Below are 17,125 nucleotides of genomic sequence, written 5' to 3' on the forward strand. Positions count from 1 at the left end.
GAAAATATGTAGTATTTGCCTTTTAATTCCGCGGGGGAGAAGAGTCCTGGGTTTGAGCTCTGGCTGAGCCAGCGCCATGCTGAGAGGGAGCTCGGGGCGGGCACGCTGTCTCCTGTCTCTCACCTCCAGACATCTCTCACCTCCAGCCATCTCGGGGTTTAGAGACCTTCCAGGAATGAGGTGTTTCCAGTGGCTTGAGCGCCGCGGCGCACGCCCGCGCCCGCGGACCCGCTCAAGGCCGCCCCGCCCATCGCCCCGCCCACGGCCCGCCTCCACGCGCTGCGTTTCCGAGCTCATTCATTGCGAACTGCGCCTCAGGGTCGGAAGTGCCGCCCGGGCCCCCTCTCCAGGTCGGGGTCTTTCCGAGGCTGATCCCCATTTCGGGGAGCCGCGAGAGTCCACGCGAATCGTGAGGGAGGCGTGCCGCGCCAGGCCGCGCGCGGCGTCCGGGTGTCGTAATCACCTGCCTCTCCTGGCTCCCGGCGCCGCCGGCCACTCCAGAGGGTTTCCAGAGTCGTTTCGCACTTCGGGGTTGCGCTCTCAGCCGGCGTCCGCGGCGGGAGAACCGTCTCCTGGCCGCCCCGGCTGCGGGAAGCAGCTGACAGCAGCGCTCTGCTCGGCGGCCGGCACCCGCGGAGCGGGCGGAAGGCAGAGCGGCTGAGTGAATGGCGAGCGGGCTGGGCGCGCCGCTGCTGCTGGCCGTGTGGGCCGCACTGGAGGTGGCAGGTAGGGCCAGGGAGCGCAGGGGACGGTGGGGTGCGGGGTCCGGGGCCTGGGGGAAGGGGGTGCGGACGGGACGCCTCTGTCATCACCCGGCTGGGAGCCCTGCTTCGTGAAATAGAGACTCGGGTAGCGATTCCACAGGTGACTGTCCTGAAGGCGTTCTGTGTGCCGGGTGACAGCCCGCAGACGGTGCCCCAAGAGGGTGCGCTTGAGTGGGTCGCCGGAGTGGCCCAGACCTTCTGGGTGTGGCGAGTGCGCCGGTGTGTGTGTGTGGCGGGGCGGGGGGGGGGGGGGGGGGCGGACGGCGGCGGTGCCCGGAGAAGCCCGGAGCCGGCGAGGGCGCTGGTGGCGGTGGGGCGGCGGCGGCTGAGGGTTCCGGAGGCCAGGGGCAGCCTCAACTGCAGCTTAGCGCCCTGGCAGAGGAAAGACTTTGTGCCTTAAGGATGTATGCCATATACACACGCGACATGTATGTATGTAAACGCATGTGTTGTTTCCCCAAGTTTGAGAAACAAAAGGAAGTTCTAAAGAGAGTAAAAATGGGGGTTAAAGCCACGGCCTGCAGCGCTGGCAGCCCACGTGGACGCCGGTTTGAGTCCTGACTACTCCACTTCCCATCCAGCTCCCTGCTAATGTACCTGGAAAAGCAGCAGAAGGTGGCCCAGGTGCTTGGGCCCCTGCACCCACGTGGGAGACAAGAAGCTCTTGGCTCCTGGCTTCCACCAGGTGCTGCTGGGTCCTTTGCATTCATTTGGGAGAGTGAACCAGGCAATGGAAGACCTCTCTCTCTCTCTCCCTCCCTCTCTCTCTCTCTCTGCATTTCAAATGAATAAATGCAAAAATGTAGACATTAAACAGAATAGTTGATGATATCAAAAAGAACAAATAGTATTTCTAAGCATTTGAGTGCACACCCTGAAAATAAAGTTAAGAAAACCATTTCATGTAAAATAGCTTCAAAAAGAATAAAAGCCTGGCGTGGCCCAGTCCTGTGTGGCTGTCCTTTACAGCAGTGGGCGGCTGCTTCTGTCCACCTGCTCTCCTAGCTCGGTGCGTGCCTCTGCCCCGTGGAAGATTCAGTGGACACGGACACGAGGCCCCAGAACTCTTTCTGGTTGTGAACTAAAGGCTAACAACGATTCTCACTTTGAAGTGGACAGTGACAAACAGCCCCGGTTATCTTTAACGATGTCCATAGGTGCTGGTGCACAGGATGCACGTCACCTTGTTAGGCAGAGGCAATGAGTGATGCGGCCAGTCCAGTTACAGGCACACTGGCAATTTGGGAAATGCACGGCCAGCGGTTTCCCTTGGCGGCTAGAAAAGGCGCCACCTGTGACTTCAGGCTGAAGGGTGGTTCAGTGGTTCAGGGCCTGTGCATTTGAGTGGACGGCCCTTAGTGGCCAGGGAGGAAGACGTGGACTCAAGAAGAGGAGGACGTGAGACTGTTGAGCAAATCTGGAAGCGATCTGCTCCTAGGGGTGCAGCAAGGTGCCTCAGGAAAAGCAAAACGGCCGCTGATGGAGGTGGCGGCGATGGAGATGATGATGAGGAGGAGACTGAAGAAGCAGCTCTATAGGAGATACCCCAGCCCAAAGTCACATAATCGAGCCAGCATGGGAAGGGCTCAAAACCATCAACGCCAACATCAAAAGGTCAGGAATCCCTCAAAAAGCAGGAAAACACTCCTGAAGCACCCAAAGGACCTGGTTCTGTAGAAGACAGTAAAGCTGACGTGCAGGCAAGTGTGGAGAAAGCTGGTTGTCTTCCCTGGGTGGAAGATGAGAAATGCTTCCAGGGACTGAGCAGGAGGCCAATCGAGATCTCTCTGTGGAGGAGGCCTCCGAGAACACAGTTCAGACAGTTGGTGAAAGTTTTCCATGTGACTTCATTTCTGTAACAGTTGGGAGTGGCCTGTCCTTTTTACAGTGGAGGGTGAGAAGTTTCCCTACCATGTTGGATACATGTTGTCCATATTTGATGGCCAAGAATGTGTTGTTCACAATGCCCGTTTAGGGGGTCAGTGCTCTGGTGTAGCAGGTTCAGCGGCTGCATGCAGTGCTGGCATGCCATGTGGGCACGGGTTCCAGTCCCAGCTGCTCTACTTCTGATTCAGCTCCCTGCTAATGCACCTGGGAAAGCAGCAGAAGATGCCCCAAGTGCTTAGGCCCCTGCACCCATGTGGGAGACCAGGCTGAAGCTCCTGACTCCTGCCTTTGGTCTGGCCCAGCCCCGGCCATTGGTGGAGTGAACCAGCGAATGGAGGATGTCTCTCGAACTCCATCTTTCAAATAAATGCATAAATCTTTTTTTTTAAATGGAATCCACCCTTTGCTTGGGTTTTTAAGTAGGCATGGTATGTTAGGACAGGACACAGCATAGCGGTGGTCAGACATGGAAATGGTGGGGAGCCAAAAATATACATGTGAAATGCTCTGTATTTTAATATACAAGGGGAATAAATTACATGGGAATACATTCAACAAGAGAAACATAGAGCCATGTGTCCCGTGATGGTGCTTCAGGCAGTGAAGGACAGCACACATGTGCTGGTCTCATGAGATTATAATGGAGCAGGAGCCATCAGAGTGCAGTGCAGTGCAGTACTCACAAGTTAGTGGTGGTGCCGGCGTGAAGGAGCTGGCACTGCCGTTAGTGTCAAAGTGTGGCAAGTTCAGTTACAGTGCCACCCTTGATAACAGTGACTGTTGCTGGCTTATATATTTAGTACACTGTGTATGTTACTGCTTTAGATGCACTGATTCTGCTTCTTTATTTTGAAAGGAAAAATGGCTGGCGCCATGGTTCAATAGGCTACTCCTCCACCTGCGGCGCCGGCACCCCGGGTTCTAGTCCTGGTCGGGGCACCAGATTCTGTCCCAGTTTCTCCTCTTCCAGTCCATCTCTCTGCTGTGGCCCAGGAGTGCAGTGGAGGATGGCCCAAGTCCTTGGGCCTCTGCACCCATATAGGAGATCTGGAAGAAGATCTCACTCAAGGTTTTGGATAGCTGCAGCTCTGATTTTTGCGGCCAATTGGGGAGTGAACCAGCAGATGGAAGACCTCTCTCTCTCTCTTCTCTCTGTCTCTTCCTCTCCTCTCTCTGTGTAACTCTGACTTTCAAGTAAATAAACTAATCTTTTTAAAAAAGTCTCCATCCAAGTTGAAACAGCATCACACATTATTTTCTGATATTAGGCATTGATTTTTCTAACACAAGTTTAAATACAATTCCTATTATAATTTGATAAAATGGGTTCAATTGGCATGAACTGAACAAAATTGTTGCGACTTTTTTTTAATGGGGTGCTGTCTCTTTTTAAGACTGACTGTACTTACTATCCACTGACACTGCTTTGGTGTTGGTACTGCTGAACATTTTATACATGAAGCTAACATGCTAGCAGGGAAGAAGCTAACAGGCATACCACCGTCTTTGATGTGGCGGCTGATACTAATTTCCCTTATGCTACGTTGAACCTACTCTAGAGAAGTTGCAGATCAGAAACCAAAGAGTAGTTTTGGAATTCGATGCCAGCAAAATAAGTGAAAAAGAAAAAGTTACTATTAAAAATTGGTTTTAATTCTTTCTGTCTCTTACCCAAATGACCTTCCACACTTGCTCAGCAAATTTGTGTTAAGGGCTTTGTCACATTTAACCTTACCTTACCCTGTGTTATGATGTTGGCTGACATGTAGAAGACTGGATGTGTATAATTCATACGGTGTATAAGCATTAAGAGGTTCATCACTTTCCAGGCTCATAGATCAAGTCATGTGGGCGGTGCATCAGTACACTGTGGCATCACTAAAACCAGTGCTGTATTGCTATAGGGCCTTCAGGCTTGTAAAAACATAACCACAAGTTATACTGACTTGTGTAGACTTGTCACGTCTGAGCTGAGTATAAAATATCACGTGCTTACCATTAAAAAATAAACTAATAAATAAATTTGTGGATGAGTCTATAGAAAAGCAGACTCAGGTGCCAAGGCCATGCAGAAGGCCAGGTGGCTGGGGCTGCTTGTTGAAGACAAACCCCACCTCCACCTGCAGAAGGCCCCAAGATAGAACCTGTTCTCCATCCAGTAGAAGCCTAATGGGAGGAATGGGAGACGAGATAGCAGGATGAGCTCACCACATCCACAAGAAATGCTTTCCTTGAATAGGCCCTTGGACAAATTTTCCAGTGGTATAAAACCCCCAGATCATTTCCTTTCAACAAGTTTTTCCTGGGAAGAAGCTCCTCCTGGTTGCTTCACTGGGAACTTTCCCTCTGCTCTTTCCGTCCGTCTGCACTTTCCAATAAAATACTTTGCTAAAATTCAGCTCGGTGTGCTCGTTCATCTGCCTCATGCTTCATCGCGGATAGCACCAGTTCCTGGGCTTCATATCAGCAGGAACCATCTTGATGTAGGGCAGAAGTCGAACTCCCCACTTACCACCCTAACAGGGCCATGGACAAAGGACCCCTGTCCAGAGACCTTCCCTATCCATGCCCTAAAGGAATTTGCTTGCCATTCATGTGGTCGAGTTTGAGCTCCGGGCCTGTTATTTGCCAAGGGGCTCCTATAACTGAGTTCTCCTGTTGCCACAGGTTTTCTGGAAGTGGAGATGGCAGGGAAGACTCAGGTCGTGTTCCTCAATGATGATGTCACCATCTACTGTAAGATCCCCGGTTCCCCACTCCTGGACAGCAGCATCATGGGTGTCATGTGGTTTCGGAAGATTCAAGGATCGGCAATGGAAGCCAGGCTCTTTGAGTATTATGGCGATCACCAAGCGGCCTTCCGACCTGGAGCCAGCGTGCCTCTTGAGCTGCTGGAGAGGGGAGACGCCTCACTGCGGCTGCCTGCGATCCAGCTCAGGGAGGCCGGAGAGTACCGCTGTGAGGTGGTGGTCACCCCCCAGAAGGCAGAGGGCGTAATCCAGGTGGAAGTTGTGGGTGAGTGTCCCAGGGTAGTGCCCTACAGTTTTCCTGGTGCTGGGACTCGAGTGGAACAAGGCTTAGAGCAGGGGCCCGGAGATCAGATGTGGTTTTGAGTCCTGGGCTTTGGTAGAGTTAGACAACCTTGGGCAAGTTATTAAGCATTCTGAATCTCAGTGCCCTTTTCTCTAAACAAGGGGAGTCATCTGCCTGGGAGGACTGTTGGGAAGATGCCAGGAAAACACGCAGGTGAAGTGACTGTCAGGGCACTGATTCAGTCATTGTGCGTGGGCAGAGAAAGGTGGCCATGGTGATCATTACGTTATTCCCATATGGGGTGGGAGTCAGGCTCACTGAAGAGCTGCCTTGGAAAGCAGAGGGAAGCTGGGCTGTGGCTCTCAGATGTGACCCCCATGCCAGCTTTTTGCTTCCAAGCTGAGTGCACCTATCATTTAATATGTTTGGGCCTGGATTTCCAATACAAAATGGGCCGTGTGATAGGACAACGTGTGCAAACCTCCATTGAGTGCCTGCAGTGAGCAAGGAACGTTCCCAGGACAAAAGCATCCCCTGAATCCATCTTTGAGCTCCACTGTCTTCCATTACAAAGTGTCCTGATGCACCCTGGTGAGAACGTAGAGAAAAGGGAACCCTGACACACTGTTGGTGGGAATCAGTTACCATGGCCATTATGGGGGACAGGGTGGCAGGTGTTCAGAGAAAGGCAACACAGGCCAGAGTTTGGCTCAGTGGTGGAGATGCCCACATCTGGGGCCTGGGTTGTATCACAGCGGGTGTTGCCACTGGCATCCCATATCCTGAGTGCTGGTTCAAGTCTGGCTGCTCCACTTCCAGTTCAGCTCCTGGCTAGTGTGCCCGGGAAGGCAGTGGAAGATGGTCCAAGTGCTGGGGCTCCTGCCATGCATGTGGGAGAACCAGGATGGAGTTCCTGGCTCCTTGCTTTGGCCCAGCCTAGCCCTGGCTGTTGCAGTAATCTGGGGAATGAAGCAGTATACGGAAGCTCGCTCTTGCTCTCGCTCTCATTCTCTCTCTTTCTCTTTCCCCACCCCTCTCCCTCTCCCTCTCCCTCTGTTCTTTTGCTCTTTCAATAAATACATAAAGAAATCTTTAAATGAAAGGATGGAATGACATGTGCAGCCAAATGGATGGTCTTGGTGGTTATTGTGGTAAGTGAAATAAGCCACACACTCACAGATACTGCATGTTTTCTGTCATGTGAAGTTTCAAAATATATTTTTGGAAAAGTGACCTACTAATACGTGGATGGACTTAGTGGGTATGTTGCTGGGGCTGCCATAATGAAACACCTGTGACTGGGTGGCTCACACAACAACCTGTGGTTTTCTCGCGGTTCTGAAGGTGAGGTGTCGCGAGTGTTGGTTTCTTTTGGGCCCTCTTTCCTTGGCCGTCCTTTCCCTGTGTTCCTGTGGTTTTCCCTCTGTGCATTGTGTCTGGGTCCCTATTTCCTCATTTGCTAAGGACCCCAGTCAGGTTAGATGAGGACCTACCCAAATGTTCTCATTTAAGCTGAGTTTTCTCGCTAATCCAGTCTCATTCTGAGGTGCTAGAAATGTGGGGGGCATGGTAATTGTAGAGGGACACAATTCAGTACTAAGAAGGGAACACTGTCTGTGAGCCCTCCGTGATTGTACATAAGACCTTGAATAGTTTGACATATTGATTTTGGGAGTGGGGATATATGTTAGTTAGGATTCATTTCCTCTGCACCAGACAGAGAGCCAAAAACAATGATTTTAGAAAAAATAATGGACTTCATTTTTTTCTGGGAGAGTTTTACATTTACTAAAAATCAAGGCACCGGCCTTGGGGTGTAGTGTGTTAAGCCGCTGCCTGCCATTTGCGCATCCCATATGAACACCTGTTCAAGTCCTGGCTGCTCTAGTTCTGATCCAGTTCCCTGATAACATACTTGGAATAGCAGCAGGAGATGGCCCAAGTTGTTGGGGCCCTGCACCCAAGTGGGAGACTTGGAAGAAGCCCCTGGATCCCGGCTTTGGCCTGGCACAGCCCTGGCTTTTGTGGCCATTTGGGGAGTGAACCAGCTGATGGAACCTCTCCCTCTCTGACTCTCTCTCTTTGTCTTTGTAATTCTGCCTTTCAAAATAATAAATCTTAAAAAAACAAAAACCAACCTCTAGTACGCATAGCAATTAGTTTGGTGTGATTTAAAATCTCGGAAAGCTAATGCACAGCCCTTGCCCATTATTGATGTCTGTGTTAGTATGGCACACTGTTTGTTAAAGGTGTATCCAGGCAGCTGGGTCAGAAGTGCAGCGGCTGAGCCTGAAACGGGTGCCTGTATTAGATGCTGGACCACAGTCAGCAGCTTTACTCACTACACCACGACGCCGGCCCCAGTGTGCCACATTTGATACAAGTTTTTTATTTGGTAGCAATGAGCTGTCATTCACTGGTTCACTCCCCAGACCCTCCCAGTGAGTTGAGAGAGGCCCGGAACCAGGGCTCCCATGTGGGTGTCAGGGACCCAGTTACCTGAGTCATCACTGCTGCCTCCTAGGTGAAGGGGAGAAGGATGCTGAAGGGGAAAGGGAGTGACAGCCATGGCCCTTTTCTTTAAGACAGACTTTTATTGAAGCAGGCTTTCTGCAAGTTGCTCTTGCCACTTTTGATTGTGCCTGGACCCCTCAGACCCTAAGTTCACATGGCCACGCTTACTTGCAGTGGAAGTTGGGTGATGTAGCTTTAACTGGATGTGTTACATCTAACCAAAAACACAGATGGAAATTCGGCAGCATTTAGCAGTCTCTACCACAACAGTGCTCCAAGATTTTCTCCAGATTCTCCAAGGTGTGCATGATGCAAAAGAGCTTCAGAGACTCATGGGGCTCTGGCGTGATGACGTTTAGCTGAATCTGAGTGCCATCAGTTCGCTCCCCTCTCCTGCGGTCGTGCTACGTGCCAGACCTCAGGCTGGTAATAAGCTTGTGCTTGCCTCCCTTCAGGGAGCCACTGTCTGGTATCGTACATTAGTGCTTCCCAGCATGACAGGACTGGGCATGGCTGCAGAGCTACCCAACCTCGGTCTCGGTCTTTAAGCAGAGTGGCCATCTCGTGGATCTGGTCCCGTCTTGGCCAGTAGCAGTGATGGACAGACGTGTGCGTGCCAGGGAAGTCAGTTAGCAGAAACTGTGAGGGCAGTAAATGATGGCTGAGCTCTGGGCCTCAGGCTGTGTGACTCCTCTCTCCTGGCAGCTTCCCCAGCCGGCAAAGTAACTCTGGACCAAGCCCCAACGAAAGAAAACAGATATGTACGTGTGGTGTGCAAGTCAGCTGGGTTCTACCCTGAATCCATTAACGTAACTTGGGAGAAGTGGACCCAGAAGGCTCCCCAGCACCTACAGATTTCCGAAGGCATCTTCACTGGCCCTCCGGTCAAGAATGAGGATGGGACGTTTAATGTTACTAGCTACTTGATGCTGAAGTCGCCAGTGGAAGCTGATGGGGCCATCTACCAGTGCGTGGTGGGACACATATCCTTGCACACCTCCCAGAGGTTCAGCCTTCCAGCGATTGAGACAGGTAAGCATCTTTCTGGACATGGCGCCTCTCTTCATATTGAGGGAGTGTAACTTAAATTGTTGGATGCCTCAGGGATCTTTTCTTGGGATTGACAGGGAAGGAGAGAAAGCTTGGGCTGGAGGGAACAAGCTGGGGTCAGACTCTGCCCAGCCCCGCATCAGCAACCCAGACTGAGTCCCTACACCAGATGTCTGGTCAGTAGAGGGTGGTGATAATAGTCATCCAGTAGAAACGGGGCTGCTCATCAGCTCATGGCACCTTCAAGGTGAGGTCTGGATGGTCTGTGTGGCTTGGAGTGGGAAGCTGGCCTGATGATGGGGGATCAGGATGGGATCCTGCCCAAATCCCCTGCAGAGACGGGGCTAGCAGGGGCCAGGAACCCACCTGCAACATCCCTTCTGGCAGGATCCAGTCTACCATGAACTGTTAGCTGGCAGAGGCCAAATTAGAGGTCCTGTCTCAAGGGCTGTGTCCCAAGGAGAGATGGCCATCGTAGAGGGGTCCCACAGCTGCCTGGGGCTTTGCCCAGGCTCACCAGATCGTTAAGACAACACAACTCACAACAGAGCCCCTCCTGCCTGCAAGGTGGGAGGTTTTTGACCTCATCCGGGGTGACCTGATCACATCTCTAGTGTTGGGTAGGAATGACTCTGCTGGGCAGATGCATCTTCCTGGAGCTAGGAGGCGTAGGGAAGGCAGAGGTCCTGGGGGGATGTTTGTCTAGGTGTGCCAGATGGGACCTTGCGTGCTCCTAGAGGAGAAAGGAATTGTTCTTGGAAGTAAGGGTATGTGTGGGCGGTGTGTTTCAGGTTGTGCATGCTGGTGTGTGGGAAACAAGTGAAATGGAAATATGCTATGTGCGTGTACGTGTGCGTGTGTGTGTGTGTGTTTGTGTGTGTGTGTGGTTTGGGAGGTCTGTGTGTAAGTGTGAGAAGATGAAGTGGTGGCTACAGAAGCTCTGAAGACACTTGTTGCATATGTACGTGCTATGTGGTGCCCATATTACAGTGCATTTCTGACAAGGGCTGAATACAAGGATGTGTCAAGGTGTGTGTGATGGGATTGGCAATGCTGAGACACGTGGCAGAGGGCAAATGACACAAACCACACAGGTCCTAGCTGCAGTTGGGTGGTCTTCTTGGCTCTCGCAAATAGCTTTCTCTTAACGTTCTTCTCTTTCTCTCAGCAGAATCTGCAACAGGAAACGTCTTTGGGAATAATTTCTACTCTATTCTTGTGGCAACTGCAGTTATTGGACTGATTTTTTAAACTTTTTTAATTTTTATTTTAATTTAAAATATTTATTTATTGATTTGAAAGTCAGTTACACACACACACACACACACAGAGAGAGAGAGAGAGAGAGAAGTCTTGCATCCGATGGTTCACTCCCCAATTGGCCGTAATGGCCAGTGCTGCGTCGATCTGAAGCCTGAAGCAGGATTTTCTTCTGGGTCTCCCAGGTGCTGTCGGAATACTAATGCATCCAGCAGTGATATTAGTTGACAAAGAAGATGTGGTACAAGGGGTTAAGGTGCTACTTGCAATGCCAGCATCCCATATCAGAGTACTGCATTGAGTCCCAGCTGCTCCACTTCCAATCCAACTCCCTGATAATGTGCCTGATAAAGCAGTGGACCCTGCACCCATGTGGGACAACTGGATGGAGTTCTGGCTCCTTCCAAATTGCAACTCACGGAACGGGCTTCCATCAGAAGACAACTCTCCAATGCCATGTGAACAAATGTACTGAAATCAGCAGAGCTGACAGAGCCAACTGTCAAAGGCATCAGAAATATTTCTTTAAAGAGCCAGTGCTTCAGGTTGGCTTGTTAGGCAGCCCAAGTAACTGATACAGCTCCTCAAGAAAGAGTATTTGACCAAAGGAGTGTGGTAGCCAGAGAGGTGTGGCTTACCGAGACCCTGTTTGGGAGGCAGCGTAGTCAGCCACCGGGTGCCAGCCATAGCACCTCAGGTCTGCTGCAGTGTTTGAGCTGAAGCCACATCCACTCTGGACAGCTCCAGCTCCACGCCAGGAGCCGCCTCTTGGAGTGGCCCAGGTGGCCTCTAGCTATAGCCTGAGGTCCTTTCCCCTCAGTCTTCCCTCCTGCCTCCTGCCTCTCTCTCTTCACTTGCATATTGGTCTGGGGCTTTTTCCTCCTACTTGCTCCTCCCTTTATGTTTCACAGGAATCACCCTCAGTAACTCTCCGCCTGGAGAACTGCTTCCCAGAAGACCCAGTGTGAAGTACTGCAGTGGGGGAAACGCTGAGTGCACGGCTTCTTTGAGGTGAAGGCCACGGGCAGGTCTCATCCAGACAGGTGGCAGAGACCAAAAGGTTTTAGAGAATGCATGCGTCATTCACATGGCTTTTTGCAATCACCCAGAGAACCTGCCCCAGTGGGGACTGCTCAAGCTGCCCTCTGTGGGGCACAATTACAGAAGGCTTTCATTCTTCTACTTCCAAGATGGGTGGGAAACCAGAGGCACAGTAAGAACTAAACAAAATACGATGAGAGTCTCAGTCAGAACTGGACTGTATTTCTCTGGATTACCTGGCGGCTATCTCCCTACCTCTACAACGACGGTGCTATAAGAACAACTCAGGGGCCGGCATTGTGGCATAGCAGGTAAAGCTGCTGCTTACGATGCCCGTATCCCAGATGGGTGCTTGTTTGAGACCCAGCTGCTCCGCTTCCAATCAAGCTCCCTGCTAATGCTCCTGAGAAAGTAGCAGAAGATGGCCCCTGCACCCACGTGGGAGCCCCGGAAGAAGTTCCTGGCTCTTGGCTTCGGCTTGGCCCATCTTTAGATGGAAGATTCTCTCACTCTTCCTCTCCCTGCCCCCCAACTCTGCCTTTCATACAGATAAATCTTAAAGAACAAACAACTGGAATTGATCAGATGATGTAAAGAATAAACAGAGGCAGAGCTGAACTCAAAGTCTGGTTTGCCAAATTGATAGCAATTACATATAACTGTATTTTTAATGATATCATGACTGTTTTAAAATCTCTGCACTGAAGCTGAACACTTGTTCATTTGATTGTTATTTATTCCCTAACCTATTTTCTTCTGGAAAATCTACTTAACTATTTATTAGAACCCTTAAGACTTTGACTATAATGTAAGTGCAAATATGTTGTCTCGAGAAAGTAGTAGGGATTTTGCTTCCCTTGGAGCCCCCTCCATGCCTCTCTGGCTGGAGGTCTCTTACTCTAATAAATCTTGCTTTTCTCTTTGCCTTGTCTGTTTGGAAATTCTTCTTCCATGTGAGACAAAGAACCAGGGTAATAATATTTTTGCCGCCGCCATCTCACCCCTACATTTTGGTGCTGTGACGTGGATAGCAACTCCAACACGACATGGAACCCACTCAAGTTCAACTCCAACCAGTATCAGGGTCATCCCCCAGACTAGTGAGCATGTGGACAGCTCTTGCTTTTATTGGTGAATTTCACTCTCCTCCATAGCAACTCTCATTTTCTCAAAAACACCAGGTCCCGGTCAGGCAGTTAAAAACGATTATCATGGCTGCCATACTGAAGACTCAGGGGCCAGGCTTGCTGATTAGGGCCAGAGCAACCCCCTGGAGCTGAGACTCTAACCCCTCTTTTCTCCGGTGTAGACTGGCCCCTCATGTGGCACTGGGAGGTCTCGAGACAACTGACAGATTCTGGCTGGGGCTACACTCCAGTGCTTCCAGAGGTCTCTTGCAGGCACCAGGCCCCGACAGCTGGAATGGTGTTGGTCTGGGAAATGCACTTCCCTGCAGGGAGCAAGTCCCCTGCTCTTCTAGAGTCCTCACAAGCTGCAAAGCCCGAGGCTGCACTCTTCCTACTTCTCATCTCAGCTCTGGCAATGTTGGTCTGGTCCACCTCAGCTTCCGTTCACAAGATTGGCCCAGTGGCCCATTAAGGTGTTGGCCGAAAACGGCATTCTGTCCTTCCTTCCTTGGAGGCTAATTCGTCGGTGATACTGGGCGCAGCTTGGAGCGAGGCTGTGGGCTCTGGGCTCCATGCCTCAGTGAGTTTTTCCTTTACCCCAGATCCAGGCAAGATCTCCACCTCTCTCTGTGCCCCTAAATGCTTTCTGCACCTTGCGAGGTTACCTCAGTTCTTACTAACTTGAATTCTTGGTCCCATTTGTAGGCATTTTGTAGGTATTTTGTTCATTAGCTCTGGGTTCAAGTTTAATTATCCCATTTGTAGTCCAGTAGTTTTCAATCTAGAGTCCCATTAGATGCAGCTCCCCACATGACCAGAACTTGTGCAGGCAAGTCTCAGCATGTCTCTGGTATTCCCTACCTTCCTCCTTCCTATGTAGCTCATACCTCAGAGGAGGCATACTGGGAGAATTTTTATTCCCCCACTCTGCTTCTTTATTCCTTCACCCACCTAGTCAACAACCCAGGTGGTAACCAGAACTGGTAACGTCTCTCCACACTCTAGCTTGAGGCACCTTTGTTGGCTAAGGCTCTTGCCATGAAGGCTCATTGTCAAAATCTGGCCCGATAGAGAAGACTCAAGGTTAAGAGGCATAGAACAACTATTTTTCTTCATGTAGGAGAACAAAGTGACAATATATATTTGACCAGTCAGAGGCCCAGTCTAGCACACTGCAAATAAAAGGAGCTGATCACTCCCTGCATGTTCTACTATCTACCTGAGGATACAGGCGTGGCAGGCTGAGCGAGCATGGGTAACACGTGCTAACCCCTCCTCAATTCTTCCCTTTTCTGTGGGCTTCAGTCCACTTCTGGAAGCCACAGACAGCGGGAAAGTTCTGAGAGACATTGTGGAACGAGAATGCCATGTGAAGATGCCTGCTGGCAAGCGAGCATCAGTTACTCAGGAATGGCTTCAGAACGCACCTGGCAAAGAAGCCTGCCTGGCAACAGGCAGTGATTGGTTAGGGCATAAACCGCCCCTTGACCGGATTGGCTGCCTCGCCTATATAAGCTGCTGTACCAGCTGAAATAAATGAGGCTGCAAGCTCATAGCCTCTAGTCTGCTTTCAACGAACTGCCGGTGTCTGTGTCAAGACTCTGCGTCTCTTGCCTCCACCGTGCTCCTCCTCTTAGAACGAATCCACAGCAACAAGACATCTCAAACTCAGGAGAGATAAGAGCTGAGGGACGCTTCCATTTTTATACTCTCATTGCAGGAGACATAGGCATTTTTGGGGATGCATCCTTAGACTGGGATGCCTTTGACCCCTGAGCTTAAAGAAAAATGCCTCATCCTTTTCCACAGCACCATCTGGCCTGCTTACAAGCTAGAGGATGGAGAAGTTAGCCTAAGTGAGTTATGAAAAGTGCCAGCCCCTCTACTCTGACTCCCTGACTCAGAAAGACCTCTGCTCCCTAACTGGCTCCTTGCCTCTATTTCCCTGCATGTGCTCCAGTATGCATTAAACAATTTTCCAGAGTGTCACAGGTCCTTAGGTCTATGTAGTGAGCTATAGGGTCCTCCTGTTATCACCTTTGACTACTGTTGAGGCTTTTAATCCCAGTGGAGGAGACTTTTTGTCCAGTGACCTTTGCCCCCACTGTTGTAATTTTGTCTGGGCGTGGTTTTGTCTGGGTTTCTAAGCAAGAATCTAGGCCTGAAAACCTCAGATGCTAATGAACATATATGGATCGATCCATATGATGAACTCTTGGACTTCTTGAGGTAGCTCTAACCTGACTCCTCATCCCTGAGGCTGGTTTGACTGACAGCCTGATTAGACACTTCCAGGATTGGCTTTGGTTTTGGGGTATAATGTTATTGTCTCTTTGCAAGGCCTCCAGTTTTTCTCCCCCTACCCTGCCTCTTCATGGGCTCTCACAAGAGCTTCCTTGTAGGTCATTGCCCTTTATTCTGCCTCCTTAGGAAGCTCTGGAGGGGTGTTCAGCTGTTCTGATGGATGTCCTCTTCCCTTAAACCTAACTTAATGTGAACGATCTCCAGTGGAAAACTAGACTCAAATTCAATTAAAACCTAAAAAGATGTCTTTGGTAAATAACAATCTCATGCCTGAGATTTTAGTTCAGCTGTAACTGGACATTAGGTTTAAAGGAATTTATCTTTTGTGAATCTAGGAAGATCACTGCCTTTAAAAAATATTGCTTTGTAACTTGACAAACTTGTTTTCCAACTTGATTTAACAGACCCAGCTGCAATAGCAATAGATAAGCAGTCCTTGTCAGCCCCTAAAGTGGATTTTGCAGTCTCTGTTTTATGTCACTAATTTCTTTTTTTTTTTTTAATTATTTGACAGATAGTTAGACAGTGAGAGAGAGAGAGAAAGGTCTTCCTTCTGTTGGTTCACCCCCCTCCCCAATGGCCACTATGGCCCGAGCTGTGCAGATCCGCAGCCAGGAGCCAGGTGCTTATCCTGGTCTCCCACGTGGGTGCAGGGCCCAAGCACTTGGGCCATCCTCCACTGCCTTCCCGGGCCACAGCAGAGAGCTGGCCTGGAAGAGGAGCGACTGGGACAGAATCCGGTGTCCCGACCAGGACTAGAACCCGGGGTGCCGGTGCCGCAGGTGGAGAATTAGCCTATTGAGCTTCGGTGCTGGCCTCTTTATCAGTTTTCTAGCCAGCTTCAGTAAGCTATTTTCTCTTCCCTAGTTCTGACCCTGTTAAAATTGTTTGAAGTTATGGGATGATTCCATGTGCCAATTCTTAGATTTAAGGTTCCATCTCTTATTTTTGGGATGATCAAAGAGACAGAGATTTTGTGTTCTGTTGAAGTAATCTATTGTGTTCTCTTAATATCGCTGTTATGCTCTGATTGTTTAAAAACAGCTAATTTTTCTTCATTAGGAGTTATGGTTTGTTTGAATATATGCACATTCAAAAGCACTTGAGTAATCACCTTAACCATGATCGTTTCTGGTCTATATTATGTCATGATGTTAAGGGATCCTGATTCTACCAGATATTTTAAACCTTCTTGGCATCTTTGACAGGCATTCAAAAAATCAAAATTCCAAATTTCTTGGACCTTGAAATTTCCTGTTGCATCCTTGGAAGTATCAAAGGATGTATCTCTCATCTTGTAGAGGCACCAACTAATAAGGCTATTGGGATTATATTAAAGGTACTGTCAAGATGTGAAGTGGTACTGAACTTTAAGTTATGATCATGTAAGATGCTACTGATACAAATGTCCACAAGTTACAAAAGTCTGATGGTCTTGTTGTGTTGTTATCAGACATGATGGTTATCTGAATGAGAGAGGCCCAGAGGCCTAAAAGGGATAGACGTTTTAGAAAATTCTACAGGTGTTTTCAAAAATATTGTGTGGAGTAAACTAGTGCCTCTTCTTGTTAGTTAATGAGTTTATACTTTTAAACAGGGCTATGTAAAGCCTTTTGTCATCCACAGTTTTGCAATCAATTGATGATAATTTAAAAGAAACAGCTAAGGACTTTCAGAAGCTATTACTGATGTTATACATATGTACATGTACATGTACATGTACATGGGAAAATTTATTGAAAGCTTTGTTTTAATTGGTTTATAGATAAAAGATTGCTCATAAATGTAAACTGCTATCCTAACACGAAACCTTGGACAGAAGCCGTTTCCGCAAGCTGGCACTGCTTCTGCGACCTTTGGCTGGAACCCTGTCTTGACTGTGACTCCGCCCTGTGAGCTTGAAGAAGCCAGAGAGGTCATCGCCCAGTTCGGCTAACAGAAGTTAGGGTCAGTTCCTCTGGGGGAGGGAATGCGGGGAGCCAGACAGGTTAGTGGGCAGTCAGGGTGGTCCCAGCGGAGCTTTATGGTGCAAAATGCTTGCTTTCCTCATGGGTTGTCTTTAGCAAGGTCAAAAGTACCTACCTGGAGCCAGCGCTATGGTGTAGCCGGTAAAGCCGCTGCCTGCAGTGCTGGCATCCCACATGG

The 17,125-nt window shown here is 49.7% G+C and overlaps 1 protein-coding gene across 2 annotated transcripts; it reads left to right on the plus strand.

Moving 5' to 3' along the window:
- Window positions 1–319: 319 nt before the first annotated feature.
- LOC133764414 (natural cytotoxicity triggering receptor 3 ligand 1-like) lies at window positions 320–12,417 on the plus strand. 2 transcript variants are annotated; one of them, XM_062198096.1, is made up of 4 exons: window positions 320–726; window positions 5,319–5,666; window positions 8,904–9,230; window positions 10,417–12,417. In XM_062198096.1, exons 1-4 carry the CDS (start codon window positions 666–668, stop codon window positions 10,497–10,499), a joined length of 819 nt encoding a protein of 272 aa, XP_062054080.1. In that variant the 5' UTR covers window positions 320–665; the 3' UTR covers window positions 10,500–12,417. The 2 variants fall into 2 exon arrangements, with proteins under 2 accessions (XP_062054080.1, XP_062054081.1); XM_062198097.1 differs by having other exon boundaries at window positions 10,420–12,417.
- The last annotated feature ends 4,708 nt before the right edge of the window (window positions 12,418–17,125 follow it).

Source organism: Lepus europaeus, chromosome 7 (assembly GCF_033115175.1).
Source record: "Lepus europaeus isolate LE1 chromosome 7, mLepTim1.pri, whole genome shotgun sequence".
NCBI lineage: Eukaryota > Metazoa > Chordata > Mammalia > Lagomorpha > Leporidae > Lepus > Lepus europaeus.